General features: G+C 39.9%; 1 protein-coding gene across 1 annotated transcript in view; it reads right to left on the bottom strand.

The window, feature by feature from the left end:
* LOC148361447 (voltage-dependent T-type calcium channel subunit alpha-1H-like) overlaps nucleotides 1-21,964 on the bottom strand; it is a 161,558-nt gene that overhangs the window by 101,022 nt on the left and 38,572 nt on the right. The window contains exons 3-5 of the mRNA XM_088342125.1: nucleotides 4,431-4,524; nucleotides 998-1,131; nucleotides 601-698 (exon numbers count right to left, since the gene is read on the bottom strand). Of these exons, the coding sequence (XP_088198251.1) occupies nucleotides 601-698; nucleotides 998-1,131; nucleotides 4,431-4,524 (326 nt within the window). The remainder of the gene's footprint in view (nucleotides 1-600; nucleotides 699-997; nucleotides 1,132-4,430; nucleotides 4,525-21,964) is intronic.

The raw sequence follows: 21,964 nt of genomic DNA on the forward strand, positions 1-21,964 counted from the left end.
CAAACAAACAAAATATTCATGTTTCAATAAGTGGAGTGTTAATAAAATGGGGGGAAAATAATTTCTGATACTGATATAACCAGGTAAAACTAATTTATATTGTCCCTGTATCTTGTTTCAGACCGAACCCGACGCCCCCGTGACAAATGACACAAAATGTCTGACGTGGGATGAGTACGAACCCTTACTAAGCAATGCTCAACAATAATGGGCGAATTTGATTAATAATATAGAAGGTTACTATTACAGATAATATTAGTCTCTGTAGAGACTGTCAAAAATTGCCATGGCCGACTATATATGCAGCAAACGAGGATACTGACGAGGTTACTTTCTGTGCAGACGGCGCTAGGCAGAGAGAAACGAGTACAACCGCCCACCCCTACCGTGTGGTGTGCGACTGGCTGGCAACCAGTTCAAGATGTCCCCTGCCCACTGCCCGAGGACAATTGCAAGGGGTTCCAACACCCCTTGCAACCCTGCTGAGGATAAGCAGTGCACATAATGGATGGACGGATGGAAGTTAACCACTAATGCTGCTCCCTAATAATTTCAAACACTAGATCCATTTTCAAAGACAAGAAAAAATGAAGCACTCACTTGGAACCCTGTTGATGGCTCTCAAGGGACGCAAGACGCGTACGGTTCGAATGGCAGACAAGCTCACGTTGTGTCCATCCAGCGAGTACTCCAACATCCTGCAGGAAAGAGCAAAGAGAGCGCTGACCTGCTTGGTCCAGCGGGAATAGGATGGAACGTGCTGTCCAGTCTCTGGAATCCTACAGTGGCTTTTAACTGGGAATCTCGGGGGCCTCCCAGGACATAGTGATTCTGTTGCCATTCTCCAACGCTCTGACACACACACACGCTTGACATTTCACTGGCATTAAACAAGTGTCTATGCTCCACACACACACTGAAGCGCACAATTTTGGCTGGTATTTAATGTCAGCAGCGCTCGTGTCGGCACGCTGGTACACATGTGTCAAAAACTCACCCCACGATGACAATGAAGAAGTCCAGTCGGTTCCATGTGTCTCCTAGGTAACCGTTATGGCCGATGATTCCCAGGGCCACCATCTTGACCAGCATCTCCACGGCGAAAAATACGAAGATGCCGTCGTCTAGTGCCTGCAAAAACACACACAAGTGCAAGGGATTAGTAGAAACTGATTAAGATCAGGCAGCTGACTCTTGTTAATGAAGTCCCACTGCAAAACATAATTAGTCGTTTTGACAAGTATTTAGCAAGTTATTAAACTTTTGAAAAAAATCTCGATTTAGCGGAACTCATCTTTTTCACGACAATAAGACAAAAGAAAATTTCTGAAGAGCTGCTGGAAGCTTATCATATTAACCTGTGGGCATTTCAAATATTTATATTTTTAGGCTAGTCTCCTCTGTCTACTCATGCCTACGATGAATGTCATTCAGTGAATCCTCGTTTATCCTGGGTGTTACTTTCCAAAAAGTATCAGTGATTGGCAAAATATGTGAAGTAGAATACTTTACTTTTTATAATTATTATTCAATTGAATCATCTGTTATACATTGAAATCTGATGGGATTATTGTAAGTAAATTCATTTTTAATTTACTAAAATGTTAGAGTTACAATTTGAATCAGAATCGTCTTACTTATATAGGGTTCCTATAGTTGAGTAAAATGTTTTTCTTGCTTCAAAGAGTTTTATCACCTTGTGAACCACTCAACCATTCGCTTGAGAAGAGAAGCTGCTGCATTGTCATGTACTTTTCCTCTGGTCTGTTTGATGTTTCTTGTTTTACGATGGTGTCCTCTGGCTATGTAAAACTCTCCTCCCCAATCTACCCCGTGACTCAGGTGTTTGCAATAAAATAAGGGAGCTGTTCCAGTTCTGGTCAGAATGTGAATCAGGCGTTGACTGTTAAGCATCTTCTTTGAGAAAATATTAGTGTCGCGTGTCATTCTTATTTTGTGTTTTATTCAGAGATCTAAGGTAATAGACCTGACAAATCCAAGATCAAACACTCTGTGCAGGTCTAATCATTCGTTTAAAAAAGAAATACTGTAAACTGTACCGGTAAACATTTATTTATTTTATTTATTTTAGCTAATCAAAAATCAGACTACATGATGCTAAATGAAAACCCATGAAGCAAAAAGACCGTAAATGATGAACTGTGTTGTCGCAAGGGATTACTGTTTTGTCAAATGGAACTACTGTTTTTGTGGTAAAAGAAAAAAAATCGTATTAAAGGTGCTTTTTCAAACTAGACTGGCTGAGTTAATTTACTTTGTTGGTAAATAATCTTATTGTCTTTTTATTGTTTTTGTTGTTAAGGTTTACTCTTGGGGGGTATCACACAAAACTGGGATGTTTGTTATTTTTTCTGAATTTAGCCGCAAGTCCGTTGCATCAAAGCAGGTGGAATTCAGCCCGGCTTGGTTACCATGGTGATTTGTTTTCTACTGCTATCCTGCTGCAGACTAGGCTAACAACCAGGCTAAGAATAACCACTCAGATACATGTGGCACTCCTATTGTCAACCGTGTGAAAGATGAATGGATTTTATAGTATTTCCATGGACATTCTCGATATGTTGCATTAATTCAATCACCCTGCATCATAAATTTTACTCATGGGTTATTTTGTCATTTTGTAAACTCGGTTGCCTGTATAATTGCAACAGACATTTACAAGTATTTCATGTCATAAATATATTGCCATCAGATAATGTGCATTATTAATATGCCACTTAAGAATGCTTGGAGAATTGCTATTAGAGCTTTGATGATTCTGTATATTATTACTGTTTTTTTAGGTTCTAAAAAGTGATGCAAAATAATAATAATAATAATAATAATAATTTCCTTTGTATTGTCATTCTTTGTAACAATGTACAGAGAACGAAATGTCGATACACCTGACCCGTTGTAGCGAGCCGATGCAGCCGCAGCCAACAGAGGGCGCCGCCATATTACCAATTAGGTATGAGTCGGCCGAGGCGCGAACCAGCGACCTCCCAGTCTCAAAGCGGGCACACTACCATCTAGGGTACTGAGCAGGTAAACTAGCTGGTATGAATATATATTAGGTTGTATTGTTGTTTTGAATGTGTATTAGGTTTAATGTTATTGCACTTATTTTCATTGCACTATTGTTTCAATGAACTTTTTCTTCTTCATGCATTATTATTCTTAAGCCAGTTTTTCAAAGCATTATGTTGCAACCTCAGTGGAATCTAGGCTTAAAACACACATCTAATCTATAGTTTTTGAATGACCTTTATTTTATGTTGACAATATCTATGTATTATTTGTTATTGCATCATCCATTGCAGCCTGGTCATCCTGGAAATTACCCCATGTGCAGTCCCTTCTCAAGGTTTTTTCATTTACCTTATGTTGAGGATTTTGAGTTTTTCCTTGCCCTCGTGTAGGTTTTAGATCAGGGGGATAGTGTAATAATAGTCTGTTGTTTGCTATAGTCGGTGGTGTGTGCAGCCCTTTGACACTCCTTGTGTTTAGGGGCTATACAAATAAACATGATTTGACTTGACTTGACTAGCAGCTTTATTGCCTAATAATCCTGACAGTGTTTCATTTTTTCCATTCAAAGTCTTTATATTACATGTTTTACCCTGGAGCGCCATGTCTAATCTCGTTGCATACAATGTTTCACAACTTTAAGGTCAATGACAATAAATATAATTCTAATTCTAATTCATGAAGTCTTTGACAAGGATTGTATAAAGGTCTAACCCTCATTCATCGGTTCCTTTATCAAAGAGAGAGAAGTTTGTTCTTTAAGAAGGATCAATGAAATTAGAAAAAGCAGCTCACAGTTCTTTAGCTAATTTTCTATTTATCATCTGTAGTTTGCAATAATATTTGATCTGTGCAGCCCTTTAAGACTCTTTGTGATGAAGGGCTATACCAATAAACATGACTTGACTTCAAGATAAATAAGCAATCATTTATCATTTATCAAACCCAGGCCTCCCGCTCAGGAGGCAAGTATTATAACATTGAATCGGTGACTCACATAGTATGTTCCATGTATACTATTCATTTTAATAGAGCCGATGCGCAATTGTCTGCAATACCTTCTCTGTTTCATTAATAACTGTGGGTGTAACCTTTTATTTTCATAATTTATTTGATGTTTTAACAAAACTCCATAAAGAGCTGTTGTTTAGCGGCTGTAAAAGAGAAAGGGGGGACACTTCCCCGTTTTCCAATCCTTGATTCAGAGATCTATCTAAGAAAGTGATGATTGCGCTCATCTATTTTTCCTCACATTTAATTCAATATTGTTTTTAAGGGATTTTTTCCCCCACTGATAAGTTCTAAATAATACACACTGCTTCTTTAAAGCTTTTTGTGGGCTCACACTAGAAAGACATCCTCACCAAGCTCATCTTCTTGTGTCTGTGTGTGCCTGTTACCTGCAAAAGGAAGTGTGTGTCATCGCAGGGCTGGAACATCCCCAAAGTCACGCAGTTGAGCAAGATGGCCAAGATGCTGACGCGCTCGAACCAGGTGAAGAAAAAGTCAAGGGTCACACTTGTATCGATTACACAAGGAAGGGAACCGATAACACCGCCGACCACAACAATCAGGGAGAACAGTAACAATATCGATCGCGGCAATGAGAAAAAACGACAAGGTATTGATGACTGACATCCAGCCGACTTTCAAGCTCCTGATGAGGAGAAAACTGGAGATTGATCCGAACGGTGAAGTGTGAAATATATGGGAGCCTCAATTCAGCACGGCCAATACGATCAACTGAATTAAATGAGTAGTAAACTGTATTGGAATAAGAGAAAGTGGCTACATTTAAGGGCAAAAATGGAAAAGCACCAGACATATACACTATTAAGCTTAGTCCAGAACTGTTTAAGAATTTCAGAATTTACAAAAACATACTGCTACCAAAATATCTCTAAGTAATAGTTTTCAACCCTGATTTAAAAGGTTTTGCTATATAATTTGACGAATTGAGTGGTGATTCACTGATGGTGGTAGTTTATTTCATTAGTTTGCAACATAACAGCGAAATACTGCTTCACTTGTTTCCTTTACCTCTACGTTCCCAACCCTGCAGGTCTCCGCAAACTGCTTAGTCCAGTGACATGCAATCAGGTGAGGCAGGGGAAGCTGTGCCTCACCTGTCATCATGGAAATATAAAGATCAAAACAGTATACGGATATATTTATTCAGTGTTAAAGTTGCTTCTCATTTAACTTCAGAATTTTTTAATTTTCCGATTTAAAATCACTGACTTTTTCACATATTATGAATAATATATTATTAATACAGCACGGCGGCGCAGTGGTTAGCGCGTGTGCGGCACAGTTCTGAGGTCGTGGGAACCTCCTGCGTGGGTTCAAATCCAGCTCCCGACCTTACTGTGCAGAGTTTGTATGTTCTCCCCATGCTTGCGTGGGTTTCCTCGGGGCACTCCGGTTTCCTCCCACATTCCAAAATCATGCATTTTCAGGTGAATTGGCTGGTCCAAATTGTCCCTAGGTGTGACTGAGCGAGTGAGTTGTCTGTCCCCATGTGCCCTGCGATTGGCTGGCAACCAGTTCAGGGTGTCCCCTGCCCACTGCCCGATGATTTCTGGGATGGGCTCCAGCACCCCCGCGACCCTACTGAGGATAAGCGGTGCAGCTGATGAGATGAGATATTATTAATACAATTAGTATGTCAAATATTAAAGTGCTGAGTGTCTGTAGTTGCAGAGTGAGTCACCCAGTTATCTTGCCTGATGGCAGAGGGCGATAATGAGACCAAGGATTCTGATTTTGAGCACACCTAACAACAGAATTAGTGATATTATTAGCAGGTCAAAACATTCATTTTATTTTTCTATTTTTCATAACGGAGGATTACCTATCTCTTGGTGCTTTTTAATTGAATTTAATTTATAAGTGAGGGTAAGACCACAAAATGATTTTCCTATGCTACTGTTCATATGTTGCTTTCTTGCTCTGCAAATCAGATGATGAATAAGATGTAGCTTACATTTTATTGTAAATTGAACTGTGCCTCCACAGACACAAACCTGGCATCGTCTATAACCAAGAGTTGATTAATCCCATTGAAAAAGAACCTAATGTGGCTTAAATAACTAATGCATGATATCATTGAAATTAAATCAGTTAAATGTAAATAACAATAATTGACTCTATTGAAAAAATATGTTTTAAATATATAAATACTCTGGATATTGACAATAAAGATAAAGTTGAGTTAATAATGGCAAAATATTTTGATTTTTCAGCGCATTTTGTTTCTCATTGTGATGATTTGATAAAATTTATTTAATCAACAAATATACCACTTTAAACTTGTCTCCTTCCCGCAATTAAGATCTTTGAGGCTCATTTTGACTTCAGTTATTTCCTGAATAAAGGTTTTAAAAAAATGTGCAAGCAAAGTTCTTTTGTAAAAATGTCACACTATGCTGCAAACGAAGGACCTTCCAAAAAATTTATCACATTTGAATTACATTAATTTATCATAGAAAATTAAGGAGCTAATCTCATCTCATCTCATTAGCTGCACCGCTTATCCTCAGTAGGGTCGCGAGGGTGCTGGAACCCATCCCAGCAATCTCCGGGCAGTGGGCAGGGGACACCCTGAACTGGTTGCCAGCCAATCACAGGGCACACAGGGACAGACAACTCATTCACACCTAGGGACAATTTGGACCGGCCAATCCACCTGAAATGCATGTCTTTGGAATGTGGGAGGAAACCGGAGTGCCCGGAGGAAACCCACGCAAGCACGTGGAGAACATACAAACTCCGTACAGGAAGTCCGGTAGCTGGATTTGAACCCACTCAGGAGGTTCCCAAGACCTTAGAACTGTGCCGCACACGCGCTAACCACTGCGCCGCCGTGCTGCCCTAAGGAGCTAATCATATATTATTATACACCTACCCAGAAATTTCCCACTATAATCAAATTTCCTACTTGAATATGTTACTTTCCATTTATTAGAGGTGGTGTCTGAGACTTAAAATTTTGCTACTCTCTGCTGCCATCGCCTGGCTAAAATCATGATCGCATTCCTCAAGTACCAACAAACTCTTCTTTCTTCATCCTTTTGGAGTTTGGGTTGGTGGTTGGAGTGTACTTAAAAACTTTTCCTCTCTTTTGCCATTTTTAGGCTACACTAACAAAAAAACTCAGGGATGAGCATAAAACCACTCTTGACACACCCCCACTTCCTGCTTCCTAATGAGTTGCGAGTCCCAGAACAGCTGTGCTAAAAGCAAGATAAAATCAGATAGACAAGGTGAAAAAAAAACAACTACAGAGGCTCTTTGAACTACGTTAGGCATTGTTAGCAAATACCTAAAAGAGAAAATATTCTACTTTCAACTTTTTAAAGACACCTTAAATAATTGCACTCCACTTTTAAGGTTTATTAAGTCAAGCATAGTAGTAAAATAATGAGTTAATTAAGTACCTCAACCTGGAAGACAAACTTCCTTGACGGAGGTAACAAGGTCATCGGAGTTTGATTTCAAAGTGTCAATCGGGCTGACCGGGCTCCTCCACAGTTCACCTTTCAGCGTTTCAACATGATGAAGCAAATGATTATTCGTATTATTACTCACCCTTCTTAAAGCAATCGGTGACCCGTCCTGACCCGCTTCCCAAGTATCTGCATCTATTAAGCTTCCGTGCTCACTTCATCAGCCTTTGTTTGTCCTTTGATTGGTAGCCAATCCATATCTAAGCCGGTGAGCCTTGCCGCCATATTTTTACGCCCTCACACCTTCCACTAATCCATGAAGATGTAATAGTCCAAGGGTAAAACGTAAGGGAAAACAAGATGGAACATTTTCTGGATAGATAATTTATTTACCTAGAAGGCAGTGACATGCACTCAAGGGAGGCAGGTGAGACTGTGCCTCACCTGTCATCATGGAAGAACAAAATTACAAATAACTTAAACGGTTATATTTATTCAGTGTTAATGTTCTTTCTCATTTAACTTCACTATTTGGGATATTTCAAAATCACAATTTTTAATTATATTATGAATATTATTAATGCATTTACTATGTAACGTATGAATATGCTGGACAGATGCAGAATGATGCAAACAATTCTCTTGCTTCATTGCAGAGGGGGATAGTGATACCAAGGATTCCGGTATGGTGCATGTCTCAGCCCCAAAAATATATTTAGTGATAGTAGCATCATGCTAAAATTAAGTCGAGCCAACCAGTATTTTTATTTTGCCTTTGCAGTGAATTATTTCAATTTATGCTTCATTAATAAGTTAAAGTAAGACAATAAAATGATTTTTTTCTATGTTATATGTTGGGGTCTGGTATGCCACCTTCCCCCAGAGGGTGCCAACAGGGTTTGGAACCGGGCATAGGTGTGCCCAATCGCCACACACTTTAATAATGTCATTCCCATTGTCATTGCTACCTCTGATTTTGTTTTGGTTTCGTTTTTGTGGTTTTGGACATTTTGTTAGTTGTTGCAGCCCACTTGTTTTTGAATGTCCTTTTTTTTTATTGCATTCACACTGCCACCCAGGTTTGTTGTTTTTTTTTTATTCTGGTTAGTTCTTTGGATAGTTTGACAGTAGTTTTTTGACCCCTTGTTTGTTTCTTACTTTGTTCCTTGCATCTGTTTTTACATTTGAGTCATTTTTTTTCCTTTGAACATTGTCAGGTCTGAATTTGTTTGGACATGGCATTTGTTTCTTGACCCTTGTTTGTTTGTTTTTTGTAACTTTTTTTCCAGGCTTTTTTAAATACCATCCTTATTTTGAGTGACCCTGCCTCAGTTCCTGCTTCCCTTAACTTGGGTCCCCACCCAAAAAGGGTAAAAATACTAATAGGATTTACATGAAGGTTGCCTCACCAGACACGAACCTCACTGCATGCCACTGGTACCAGGTAAGGCAAAAACATAATAAAGTTGCAAACCTTGGTAATGGACACAAAATGAGTTTTGAAAATGTTTAATATCCGTGAGGATAAATTGGAAACATCAAGAATCAAACATTTTACTCCATCGAGGAGTAAACTGAGTTGGAATAAAACAGTTAATAGTTTTAGTCATAAATTTTGAGTTAACCTCAAATGGCTAATTAGTTCAAACTTAGAAAATAAAATTATTTGCGGCTGATCTGTCCACCAGAACTGATTTTCATTTGACAGCAATCGAAAATATCCAGGATAAGATTGTTTTTTTAAGGAGTCCCAGATAGAGCCTTAGACACTCCTTAACAAACAAAATAGTACTTTATGCACAACCTTTTGAGACTTTTTAATAGGTCTAAATATCTATCAAATTTCATGTTGCTAACTGATTTGGGGGAAACAATTTATCTAACTACCTTGTATGATAAATGAGGGAATAAATAAATTGATGAACAATAATATATAATAACAACTAGGGGCATAGTGGCACCATTTCCTGTGGTGTTTCTTGGGCAAGTACAGCCTGGTGCTACCCAACCCTCTCCTGGCTAACAAATGTTTCCACCCAGTCTCAAACGGGGACGTTTTGCGTGTCAGGCGAATGTGCTAACAACTGCATTGCAGAAACAGTAATAACTTAATAAAGAATGAATGAATGGATGAATGACTAAACAAACGAACAAACGAAAATAAAAATGTGCAAATGTATTTTCAAATACTCCGTGGTACTGAAAAGTGTTACGAAAACATGAATAAAAGATGGTAGCTACCGTCTGTATCATCTTTACACACATTTTCCTTCATTTAGTGTGGTCTATCGAGTCAGACATGGCAATGGCAACAATTTCAAGCATTTTCAAGCACTTCACCCAAAATTCCAATCTGTGCCTAACCGTGAAAATACAAGAATTTTCATAGATTTTAAGCACCGGTACTAACGCTGTTAGCATGTCACTGTTGTTCGTTATTTTGACTTTTCTGCGCTGTTTACATCATTGTTACTATTGGCCAATCATGCTGCTGTTCTTTGATTTCAACAACCCTTAGGGCCGATCAGTTTTTGTAACCTGTGAGATTTGATTAAAAGGAAGGACCTATAAAACAGAGTGTAATTTGCATCTTGAGGGATTCTGTATTGATGTCTTCTCTCTTTATTTTGAGTGTTTACAAAGTGATAAACGTATTAAAGTTTTAATTTCAGACACTTTCTCGTGCTTTTTATTAAACATGGATTTCGCTTATGTATTGACTCGCTCTACCTTTACGTAAAACAAGGTTCCAAATTATATTGGAAAAATCTGTTTATGACAGACATGCCTCGCTTATACCTGCTTGCAACTGTGGCGAGACGTTTTGACACGATTCACTATTCATGCCTACCAAAGCAGCCGGCATCAAACACGTGCGGGTGTTTGATGGGAGCGAGAGAGCGAGGCCCATTTGAAGTAAGTCTGTCACACCGGAAGACAAAGTTTGACTACCAAGTGTGATAAACACAAGGAGGAAATATAACCAAAGGTGACAAATAAGAGTCAAAATAGTGTCGAATGAAAGAAAGGAGAATGCAAGGATGCATGCATGACAGCATGGATCGTCCACACACACACATAAACACACACAGATGCCTTTGTGGACACTTTTCTCTCAAGAGGGCGGAAAAAATTAATGAGAGCACAATCCTTTATCACCCTTGAGACACAGCGAGCGAGCGAGTGAGCTCGAGAGACAAAGTGAGAGAGAGAGAGAGGGACTGAGTGAGAGCGAGAGGGTAATCCAGTGTCATCCCGGTGCTCAGGTTGCCATGGGAACCCAACATCTCTTACCGTGGGAACTGACTTGTGAGTTTCACAATCGGCCTCGTCTGGGCCATGAAGCAAAGGATGCATCTAAACACACAAACACAAGCTTGCAAGCAGTAGGGGAAGCTGTGTCCTTCAGCGCAACAGAGGCCTTTAAGTGGAATTTCTTTGTGTGATTATAGGCAATCTTCAATTCATGGGCTTTTGTTTAGGATCATACCTTGACAAAACACAGGCGAGTGAAGTCAGCCTGATGTACACGTCTATTAGAGGCCACGGGATGGACAGGAATATGGAACAAGTTCGCTAACACAAATTTAACACAGTGAACCGGAAGCTAATACTTTCAGTAAGAAAAAGCAATTGTGTTTTAATCAGGACTACGATTTAACAAAAACACCTCTCCTATATACGTTCTGATGGTTGTTTGGAGTTAGGGGTGAAAAATCATTCAAATCAAGCTCCCCATAGCGGATTTTGGCGGTAATGCAGCTCCTATAGGAAATGCAGGCTTTGAAAGTAGTTCTAGCAATTATCATAAAAAAAAAAAATAAGTGCACTCCAGAGACGCGCAGGCAGGAAATGCAGGGGAAGCATCTCTCCTCTTTCACAAAGGAAATGAAAGAATAAGAAATATATTCAACGGTTATATTTATTCAGTGTTAAATTTCGAACATTTAACTTCACAATTTGGGAATTGTATTTTTCAAAATTATATTATGAATACTATTAACAGAATTAGTATGTAACGTATTAAGGTGCTGAACAGATGCAGAATGAAGCATGCAATTCTCTTGCCTCATGGCAGAGGGCAATAGTGAGACCAAGGATTCTTTTTTGGCGCACAACTTGGCCCTAAAAGTAGAATTAGTGATAGTAGTATCATGCTAAAAGCAAGTCAAGACATTACGTTTTTTGTCTTTGCAGGGCCTTTTTTCTTCATGGAGGATTACCTACCTATTGATTCTTTTTTTCAAAAGGAACAGCGCATAAAAGTCATTTAGAAGTTAAGGTAATACAATGAAATGTTTTTCATATCCCTCATATTACTGTGTTGGGACTAACTAGTTACAAAAGAACAAGTTCCTGGAACGCAATTACTTTACTTGATAACATGTACTCCAATATATTTTTGATCAAATTTAGTAACTCAATTATCGTTACTATATCAATACGCCATGGGCATGTTTGCAGGCACCTTCAAACTAATACTAAAAACAGTTATGTGGTGCAGTCTCAGGAACAGAATACAAGGATGCTTAAATTCTCCTTAGGTAGATATTCTCCCTACCGTATATACAGGCATCCAAGCCAAATTTATAACTATAAAAGACAATACTCAAATCAGGAGGTCAGCTTTTATGCGCAGATTCGATTTTGTGTCACAAATAGCGAACAAGAGGCAGCGCATTGGGAAGAGGGTGTGACTTATACAGGAACAACACACCAACTCAATCCACGAGGCAAACAAAGGCACAGAATGTAGGGTAAAAGTGTGCTGAATTTACGCTGGCTTTCCCTGAAAGTGTATGCCATCCTTTTGTCCGTAGAAAAACAGATTTCCCAATGCGTTTGTCTTTGTGGGACGTCTTTCCGGTTATCACTGACTGACTATATCATTGTGATTCAAGTTGAGATCTATTTGTGCAAAACGACACCAAAGGAAACTGCGCCGAGTGTCACATCACGGCGTCAGTGACAGAGAGGAGTCGAGAGGACCGGACATTAGAAGATAAAGTATAGATCATACAATACTGTAACGGTCATACTGGCATAAAAAAAGAAATATATCGCGGCTTATTTTCACATGAAACCTCAAACATTGTCAGATATTCTGAAAAACGCGGTATGTATGTTTCATTAATATTCTGTAGTGGGTTTACATAATTCACCCACGGAACACTGCTAAGTTGCGCTGTCCCTTCTTTCGGTTAGAGTGATAGCAATGTGCTATTGTTGTTGTGCCCTGTTTTGAAGAGCTATGTCAATAAAGCTCCCATTTTCTCCGATATTTATTATTCCGCCTCAGACTCCCTTTCTTACACGCTACAATTCTCGTTCTATCTGTGAGGATATAAACGCTTGAATCCGTGTTCAAACAAAAGCAGATGAGTTATTCATGTATTTTCTACTAAACACCATTTTGAGGTCAGGGGGTCTGAGAGTACCGGACATTGGCTCATCCGGATACACGGATTATCCGGATAATTTTCCCGGTCCATTTGAATCCGGATTAACCGAGTTTTACTGGAGATGCTAGTTACTTTTGGAGTAGTGCAGTGTAAGGAATCTGAGTTAAATTCTAAATGAAGTGACTAGTAACGCTAACAAATTCGTGTTTTTCAGTAACACACGCCGTATACTGTATTTTCTGCACTATAAGGCGCACCGTTTTATGAGGCGCACCCCCCAAAATATTTTTTGACATATATTTTCTATACATAAAGCGTACCGGACTATCAGGCGCTACACTGCGAACGTCAACAAAACAGATAGTTCAGTCAAACTTATTAACCCCTTAACATTCCGACGGCTTGCAGAGAAGCAAACACGTGTCTCAGACACGTACGGACACGGTGTCTGTACAATGTCACCAATCACTCAAATGGGTCATTCCACATATCATTAGGAAGGTTAAACTGTTGGGATTCAATAAATGCCAATCATTTCTTGGTTTCTATTTTCTTTTTTGCTGGCAACTGTTTGGAGAGCAAAGTAAGAATTTCATTGTGCAGGGAAACGTGGTTCTTTACTGTGCATATGACAATAAACACTTTGAATTGAATTGAATTTGAAAATAGACTCATCACAGAAACATCAAGATCAGTCTGAAACAAGATACTGGGAAAATATAAAGCCGGGGTAGCTCACCAAAGCCGTCTTGCAGCCATCACGTTCAATAATAATACGCAACCATAGTCCTCTTACATCCGTGTGTGTAGTAAATCCAACCGTGTAAAATATATAATATAATATAATATAATACAATATAATGATAATAATATAATATGTAAAATATATATATAAAAAAGCCGCCGAGAAGCATCTCTGCATCGATGGACGTTGCCTGTTGCTAGCTGTCTGTTTAGCCCCATAATTCCTGTTTACAAATACAGACTAGTAAAAAAGAATTATCTAGGCCGTAGAGTGACCTAACTTGTGATTCACATCTTTTTGGACCAATTGCAGGGTTTTTTTTATGCTGTTTTAGCCTATGAGAGCCTGCAAATGCTAAAAAAGACCCTCCTCCTTCCTTGAAACATTGGTTAGGAAATGAAACGCCGGCATATATATCCCAGCATACTCCGCAGACTACTTCGCCTATGGGGGAAAATCTAGTCGGCGGCTGCTTGCCTGAGTTGCGAGACCTTGGGACTCAATATTGATCTATATGTAAGGTGCACTGTATTATAAGGAAAAAAAAAGGCTTTTAGGTGCGCCTTATAATGCGGAAAATATGGTAGTTTATATATTGATTTCTTGCTCTGCAATCAAGAGACTAATAAAACCGGTTCCTACATTTAAAAATCTGACTGTGCCTCACCAGACACGAACCTCACCGTAGGTCATTGATGGATGCTAGACAGAACCCACTAAAAGGTTCTGAGGACCAAAGCCGGGAAGAAAACACCAAATGTGTATCAATTTCGAGTTCAAAATCCACATGAGTCAAATTCAAGATTTTGTACGTCAACCAAAAACAACTGAAATTAAATCAAATTTGGTAGACTTTATATCCCTCCAAAGTTCACTGGGAAAAAAAACTCTCAAGGACCTATGCTAGGAAACTGAAAAGTAGTTTTGCTTTAAAGCAGCCTAATCTGAAGCAAGTGCCTCAGACAGTCGGCCCCATTTTTTTTCTTTTTTACTCAAGTCATCGAAATTTGTTTAGTGCTCGCCCATGCAAGGTGACGTCTTGGTCAAACTTGGTGTACGTGGGCTAAAAGCCAACCTGAACGTATCCCTATGTCATCTTCCCTCATCTTCCTGTTCTGTACTTTCTGTTCTGTCATGTTCTGTGATTTGGGGCTTTCAGTGGAAATATTGCTCATTGTTGCCGTAAAATATGATGTCACAAAGAGTTCTTGGAATTATATAAGAGCACTCACAGCTTCCACCGTTTTGTTGGGTTTTTGTTCCTCTCTGTGTCTTGTTTCCTCACAGTCACTTTGTTGCTACTGATTGCAAGTCGGAATTGTGACTCTCATCTGGTAAATTTGTCATTTTTAAGAGCCATAAAAGCAAAAAATGTTTTAAAAAGAAATTGAGGGCGCCACATCATATATTTTCAGACAAAATTGAAGCCAAACACGCTCTCTAGACAAAAGCTAATTCTTCAGCACATTTTATTTCACTGTGTGTCATTTGTTGATTTAATCAAATGTATGCAGGGATCAGAATTTTCCGCGGATCCGCGGATTTCCGCTGTTTTTGAACCCCAAAGGCATTCCGACTTTTTCACTTTTTCTCTTGCGTAGCAAACAAATTCAAAATCCGACTGTCTCACTCTTTCCTTTATTGCTCTGGCGCACCCTGGCGGCCGTTAGAAAAATTGGCCGCATTGTTGCTCAAGTTGCTCCGCCCTGCTTTATTCCTGGACCCTGGCTATTTCAGCTGAAAATGAAAATCTCCATTCTGATCCCTGTGTATGAAATGATAATAATGCCAAATCCCGTGTCCCAAATCAATGTAAATATCTCATCTCATCTCATCTCATTAGCTGCACCATTTATCGTCAGTAGGGTCGCGGGGGTGCTGGAGCCCATCCCAGCAATCATCAGGCAGTGGGCAGGGGACACCCTGAACTGGTTGCCAGCCAATTGCAGGGCACACAGGGACAGAAACCTCGCTCGCTCATTCACACCTAGGGACAATTTGAACCAGCCAATCCACCTAAAATGCATGTCTTTGGAATGTGGGAGGAAACCGGAGTGCCCGGAGGAAACCCGCGCAAGCACGGGGAGAACATACAAACTCCGCACAGGTAGGCTGGTAGCTGGATTCGAACCCACACAGGAGGTTCCCAAGACCTTAGAACTGTGCCGCACACGCGCTAACCACTGCGCCGCCGTGCTGCCCCAATGTAAATATGCCATTTACAATTTGTCTTCCACCTTCAGTTAAGAGTGTTGAGGCAATTTTTTTTCCATGAAATTTGTCCTTAACAACGGTTTCAAAACAATGTGCATGCAAAGTTCTTTTGTAAAAATGTCACAAATTAGTGCAAACGATAAGCATATCGTCATATTCACTTTCGGTGTAGACTGCACTGAGCGAGAGAGAGAGAGAGAGAAGGAAGTGCCTTGCGCTGTGTGCGGGGATCCGCCCACCTGTACTGCTCACCCAATCAAAGTCGTTTGCCAGCGTTTTTATTCATCAGTTTAAATGGTTTCTTATCGAACTTTTGCATTAAGTTGTTTCGGCTTTATGTGGACCAAAATCGGGATGAAATCACTTGACTTTGGAACGCCACAGAGAGATGTGCAATAGTTTCATTTTATTTCGGAGCCATATGTACTCATGAAAAGAGCCATATATGGCTCCCAAGCCATAGGTTCCCTACCCCTGTTTTATGGTCTCGTCATCATAGTATTGTTGTATCAATGTCCTGCGTTGTCCTTTGTCATGTTTTGTTCAGTAAAGGTTAGTTATTGGAATATCTCATCTCATCTCATCTCATCAGCCGTACCGCTTATCCTTATTAGGGTCGCGGGGGGGCTGGAGCCCATCCCAGCCATCTCCGGGCAGTGGGCAGGGGACACCCTGAACCGGTTGCCAGCCAATTGCAGGGCAAGTTATTGGAATATGTCACTGCCTAAATAGTTAAGAATTGTATACATTCTTTATTAATAACCTTTTTATTATTTCATTTATATCTACTTATTTAGTCGTAATTAATGTACTTCAGGATCACTCATTTATTAATGTGTAATCATTTACTTCTTGAAGTATTTGACTTGACTTAATATTGGCCCTTTGCACGTGACGACACGTTGCTTTTTTGGCAGAATAAGAGCCATGACGGACGGCAAGTGGCACTTGAGCGCAGTTAAAAAGGCAGTTGAGTTAAAACAAATAACAATAACCACGACAGGAGAATTTAACCACCACTGTTTACCATGGTAATTAATTCCTGAGCGGTGGGCAAGCTTCTAAAGCTAAATTAAAATTGCATCCCTTCTGATGAAGACAAAAGACACTAACGTTTATCTACAGCCAAACGCACAACACTGGCATGCTGGCAGCGCTCAAGTATTCCAGGATTGCAGCGAACATTTTTAAAGGAAAGTTTTTACAAGCAATTTTATGTTAAGTCGGTACAAGTCACATCCAAGACACTCAATACAATAAGTTAGCTAGTGCTAACTAACAACATTAGTGTTTTACCGGTGCCATTTCTTACTACGTAAATGAGCTGCTTTTATGGTGATTAACCAGGAATTCAAAACAGTGATCTCGCAAATATTACATGTATTTAAAACTGTTCCCTACGATGAACCTTATTACACCGAAATGAACTGCCAAATTATCAAGGGAGAAAATGCTACATGCTCTAAAGTGTTTTTTATGCAAGTTGTAAATGTCGCATGCGTTACTGTTCTATTATATTCCTCAAAAATGGAGCTACAAAGTTGTTTTATTAACGTTTGCGGGAGGGGGACATTTCACGCAAAGGTGCATTCGTTGGCAAAACGAAACACAGTAACGCATACTAGCCACGAATAACTTGTATAAGCTTTTAGATCAGCACCGGTGTATGGGGATACTCCATCTACAAAATAGTGGTACAAATTGTGTGGACTGAAGTCAGGCAGACTGGACGATTTTTTTAGATGTGTGAGTATGTCAGGACTGTATTACTCTGTAGCTCGCATGGCTAATACTTTACTCAATTTCTCTAAAAAGAGCCCTTTGTCTTTTCCGACAAGGTGAGCCACCTCATCCGACAGCTGCAAAATATTTGTTAGACTACTCAGTGTCAACGGTGTTGAATATTTTAGCTGTTTTAGCTGTTGTTATCTACTGTTCACTAGCCTCGTCCACTGTTTACAATGGGTTATGAAGGATTTTATACATTTGACTATAAAGGATTTTATACGATTGAATACAGGTTACATTTATTGAGTTTAATGCTGTAGTTATTTACTGACTGTGCCTTTATTCAATGAGCAGTGAAAGCTCAGGGCACCCTGGTAGGAAATATTGTTTACAGGGATGGCGGGAACGGGACGTAAGGCTGATAAGATAATCAGCACATCCAGACGCAGAAAAGCCCTGATGACAGAGGACGGCAGGCATTGTTTTGAGAAACGCTCGGTGCTGTTTTGAGTTTTCCAGACATCGCGGCGAGGTGCTGGAGCTCACGTTGGGCTTCATTGGCACGCCCATGGGAGGAGCCGGCACACCATCTTGCAGAAAAAAGTGGACCAAGAGGAGAAGCTGGAGGACTTCAGAGAAGGCTTGCCAGGGACCTCGACGACACTAATTCAACTAATTTGGCCATTTTCGATGGAGTACACTTAGTTCAATTGCTAATGAAATTAAATCTGCCCTTGTGTGATAATGTCGGCTTTTTTTGTTCATCTTTTCCATCAAGAAACGAGCGCGCATAAATTTTTTGGTGAATGTAGGTTGTGTTTGGTTAATGGAGTCAGATAACTATTTCGAATGATTTGGTAAACGGTACATTTAATATTTAATTCCCAAGTTACTACCATCCGTCATGGTGTCGTCATGTGTGTTCAAAGGATCAATATCCATTCAGTTGTTATTCAGTCTCTACATTACAGTGTTTTTAGGTTTCAAGGAAAGGCTTGGGTTTTATTAGTACTCGACACACCCAGTCTAGACAAAGGGCTGTTGCGTAGTAGGGAATTTTCCACAACATATAAGGTTTCATTTTTGGCGTGATACGCCCTCTTGGTATAAATGTAATTGTCACCCTATTTGACGGAAATAAGTCATGCAACCTGTTGTTCTGTAGCTTATTTGTGGCCAGAATCTTCTGTTATAATAAAACTTCATCAAAACTGCGGATTTCAGCTCCAGCGCTTAATTTACCAGTCCCACAGCCCGGATGTAAACAAACAATTTTCCAACCTTTCCTGTGTTGTCCTGTTCTATGTTGGAGCTAGTGTTCCAACATATAATGAGTTTTCTTGCCATTAATGTTTTTGATGAGTTAATTTTAGGTAACGTTGTGTGACTCCGTGTTTTTTTCGTGTTATAACTAGAAAGTAAATGGTATATACTGCTTTACCAATTACTGAGCACATCCAAAGCGCTTTACAATACATTTCACACTCCACACACACACACACACACACACTTACACACTGATAGCAGAGTCAGCCATGCAAGGCTACAACCTGCATAACGGAGGCATCAGTATATCAACATATCCCAAAATGTCTTCCTTTCATGTTTAGTTCAGGTAGAGTTTGTTTGTGTTCAAACATATCGTGTGCCTTCCTTCTCTCAGTTCATTTAGTGTAGTCAGTGTTTCAATATTGTCAAATAATTGGCTGCTCTCTGCCCAGTCTGGAGGACATTGCACTACATGTACTTTAAAAAAGAGCTAACAGGCTAAGAGATCGTATATCCCCAAGGCCATCACCACCCTAAACACACGTACATGACTGAAACATATAACGTACATCTTGAAGCTGCAGTACCAGCCGTAGCTGCTAGGGGCACTGTACTTAGGAGCCGCAGTACGCAAGTTGACAGATATGTGCATACCTATCAACTAGTACGTTTTTGCCGAAGAAAGTACGCTTATTATGCATGCATGTACGACATACGAGAAAATCTGTGTGGAAAAACGGAAATTTGTCAATTATGGGTACCATCCGGTATACACCGACTATTACGAAACGGCAAATCAATCAAGTCAAAGGAGATCGCCACGGTAGCTTCTATCTCGGTATCGTTGATATTGAGGATTGGTTTACAAAATAGAAATGCTTACTGATTTTTTCCTCCAAAAAATATCTTTATTAACAAATTTAAATGTAAAGTGTTATTAAAGGATATTTTAGTTACGCTGATAACAATTGTTCCTGATTTTTGTATTTATTTTTTATTTTATTATTAAGAATATGTACAGAATGATATAAGGAAACACATGTACAATATAACATGTTAAACTACATAAATAAATATGTTTGAAAAAAAATGTGGTGTAAGATTTTTTTGTATTTTGTAAGGGAAAATACAAAAGTTTGTAAGGGCATGAAGCCCTGGAGCTTGACAGGTATGGATGGATATGTGGCATGTCTAATCTTTTTGGAACAATGTTCACTAGGTTGTTATCAATGACAATAAAGACAATTGTAATTCCAATTCGTGGCGTGTGTAGTTGGAGTAGCTTTGATGTCATGTCCAGCATGGTCGCCGTGGCGACCGTCTGGCCCCGCCCCCTGGGCACCGGCTGTAGCAGATCGTCTAATTTGCGTGTGTGCTTCTTAAGGGGCGTTTTGGGTATTGCTGGTTGCTGCTTCATTGCGTTTTCTGTTCTGCATTTATCTGTTCTGTTTGACTTGAGGAATCCTGTGTTTGCCCGTTCTGAGTAAAAGCCTGTTTTGTGAGTATTCCTAGTCTGAGTTCCTGTTTGCCTGTAAGCCTGTTTTTGTTTTGTTTTGTCCCTGAGTGTTGGACGACTTTTATTTCCTTAATAAAAGTATCTGATCGTTAACGCGAATGAGTTCTCCCTTCCTGCCTCCGATGTGGTCCGGTCTCGTGACATTTGATGTCTTTTGAATTATGTAGATACTAGTAAACAATTTTGTTCAGTTTCTGTACACTATCCGATACCAATCCCTTTACTGTGAATAAATCAATGTGTATGTTGAGTAATTTGCTTGCCAGTTCTGGCAATGTTAAAAACATCTGTTCGATTGGTGTTCTCCACCGAGTTCTCACTTTTAGTACTCAGTATGTCAGAATTAAACATGAAATAAGAGTTCACAGACTCTCGCCAGCGACATAAACGCACAAAGCTACACAAGACAGGCCAGGGTCAAGGTGCGAGTGATGGATGAGGCGGGGACTCATTTCCTCAGCGGGACCATCATTCAACATCACAACAGGGAACGTCCTTTGCGTCCCCTCCTCCTCCTCTACGCGCTTTCTCTCCGCCATTTTCCCGCCTCGTTCGGCCCAATTATTTCCTTCCCTGCCCGTTCTGCTCTTTTCCTTTTTTTTCTTTTAACCCATCGCCAAATGATTTCACCAGCCGACTTCAACTCCTCACGTCCCTTTCGGAGTGCCTCGCCGTATCAGGAACCAGAGTGTCAGCCTACAGATAAACTGTGACTTTGCTTAATAATTAACAACGGCACGGAGACGGAGGCAGCCCGAAGGGGTACGGGAGATAAAGTTAAAGGTAGATGTAGCGGGGTATAGGATGGCGGAGTGAGGATGAGGGACAAACTCTTGCACACAGTCATCTTCGCTGACCATCAGAAGTTCTTTTTATTTCCAACCTGGCAACATGGAGCCGAAGAGGCTGAGCAGGCAGGGGAGATGGGCGAGACTGTGCCTCATCTCTTATCGTGGAAATGTCAAAATGAAAAAAAATTACATTCTTGTATGTATTCAGGATTAAAGTTATTTCTCATTTCACGTCACCGCTTTTGGATTTTCTTTTTTAAAATTGCTGCAAAAAGTTTGCGTTAAACTATAAATATTGCAATTGATATATAATGTATTACTGTGTTAAGTGTCAGCAGAGTGAGGCACGCAATTCGATTGCCTCCTGGCAGAGAGCGACAGTGAGACAAAGTATTCTGATCTAGCGTCACCTCATCCTCAAAAATAGAATTAGGGATGGGATTAGCACGGGTCTCAAACACAGGGCCTGAGGGGAGATTTTGTTTTCAAATTATTATCGATAGTGACTTCAGATATGCAACTAATTGTCTTGATCTTCTGTCTTATCTGCTTTACCAGGGTTTGCGAAAATAAATTTCTCCTATTTTTCATTTTAATGGGTTTGTCTTTTACATTGATTCATTACGCGTTGGAATTTAGAATTTAAAGCCCCTGTCTTGGTTGCCATGGGGCCCAATTGGCCTCACCCAGGCGTGTCACGGTTGCCATGGTGCCCAATTGGCTCCGCCCATGTGGCGCCAGCTGCAACTCGTTGAGAGATTGGCTTTTCATCTATATTAAGCTTAGCGCTCTCTTGCGTTTTTGTCAGACCGTCAACAAAC

Source organism: Urocampus carinirostris, chromosome 8 (assembly GCF_059441175.1).
Source record: "Urocampus carinirostris isolate Australia breed hairy pipefish chromosome 8, RoL_Ucar_1.0, whole genome shotgun sequence".
NCBI lineage: Eukaryota > Metazoa > Chordata > Actinopteri > Syngnathiformes > Syngnathidae > Urocampus > Urocampus carinirostris.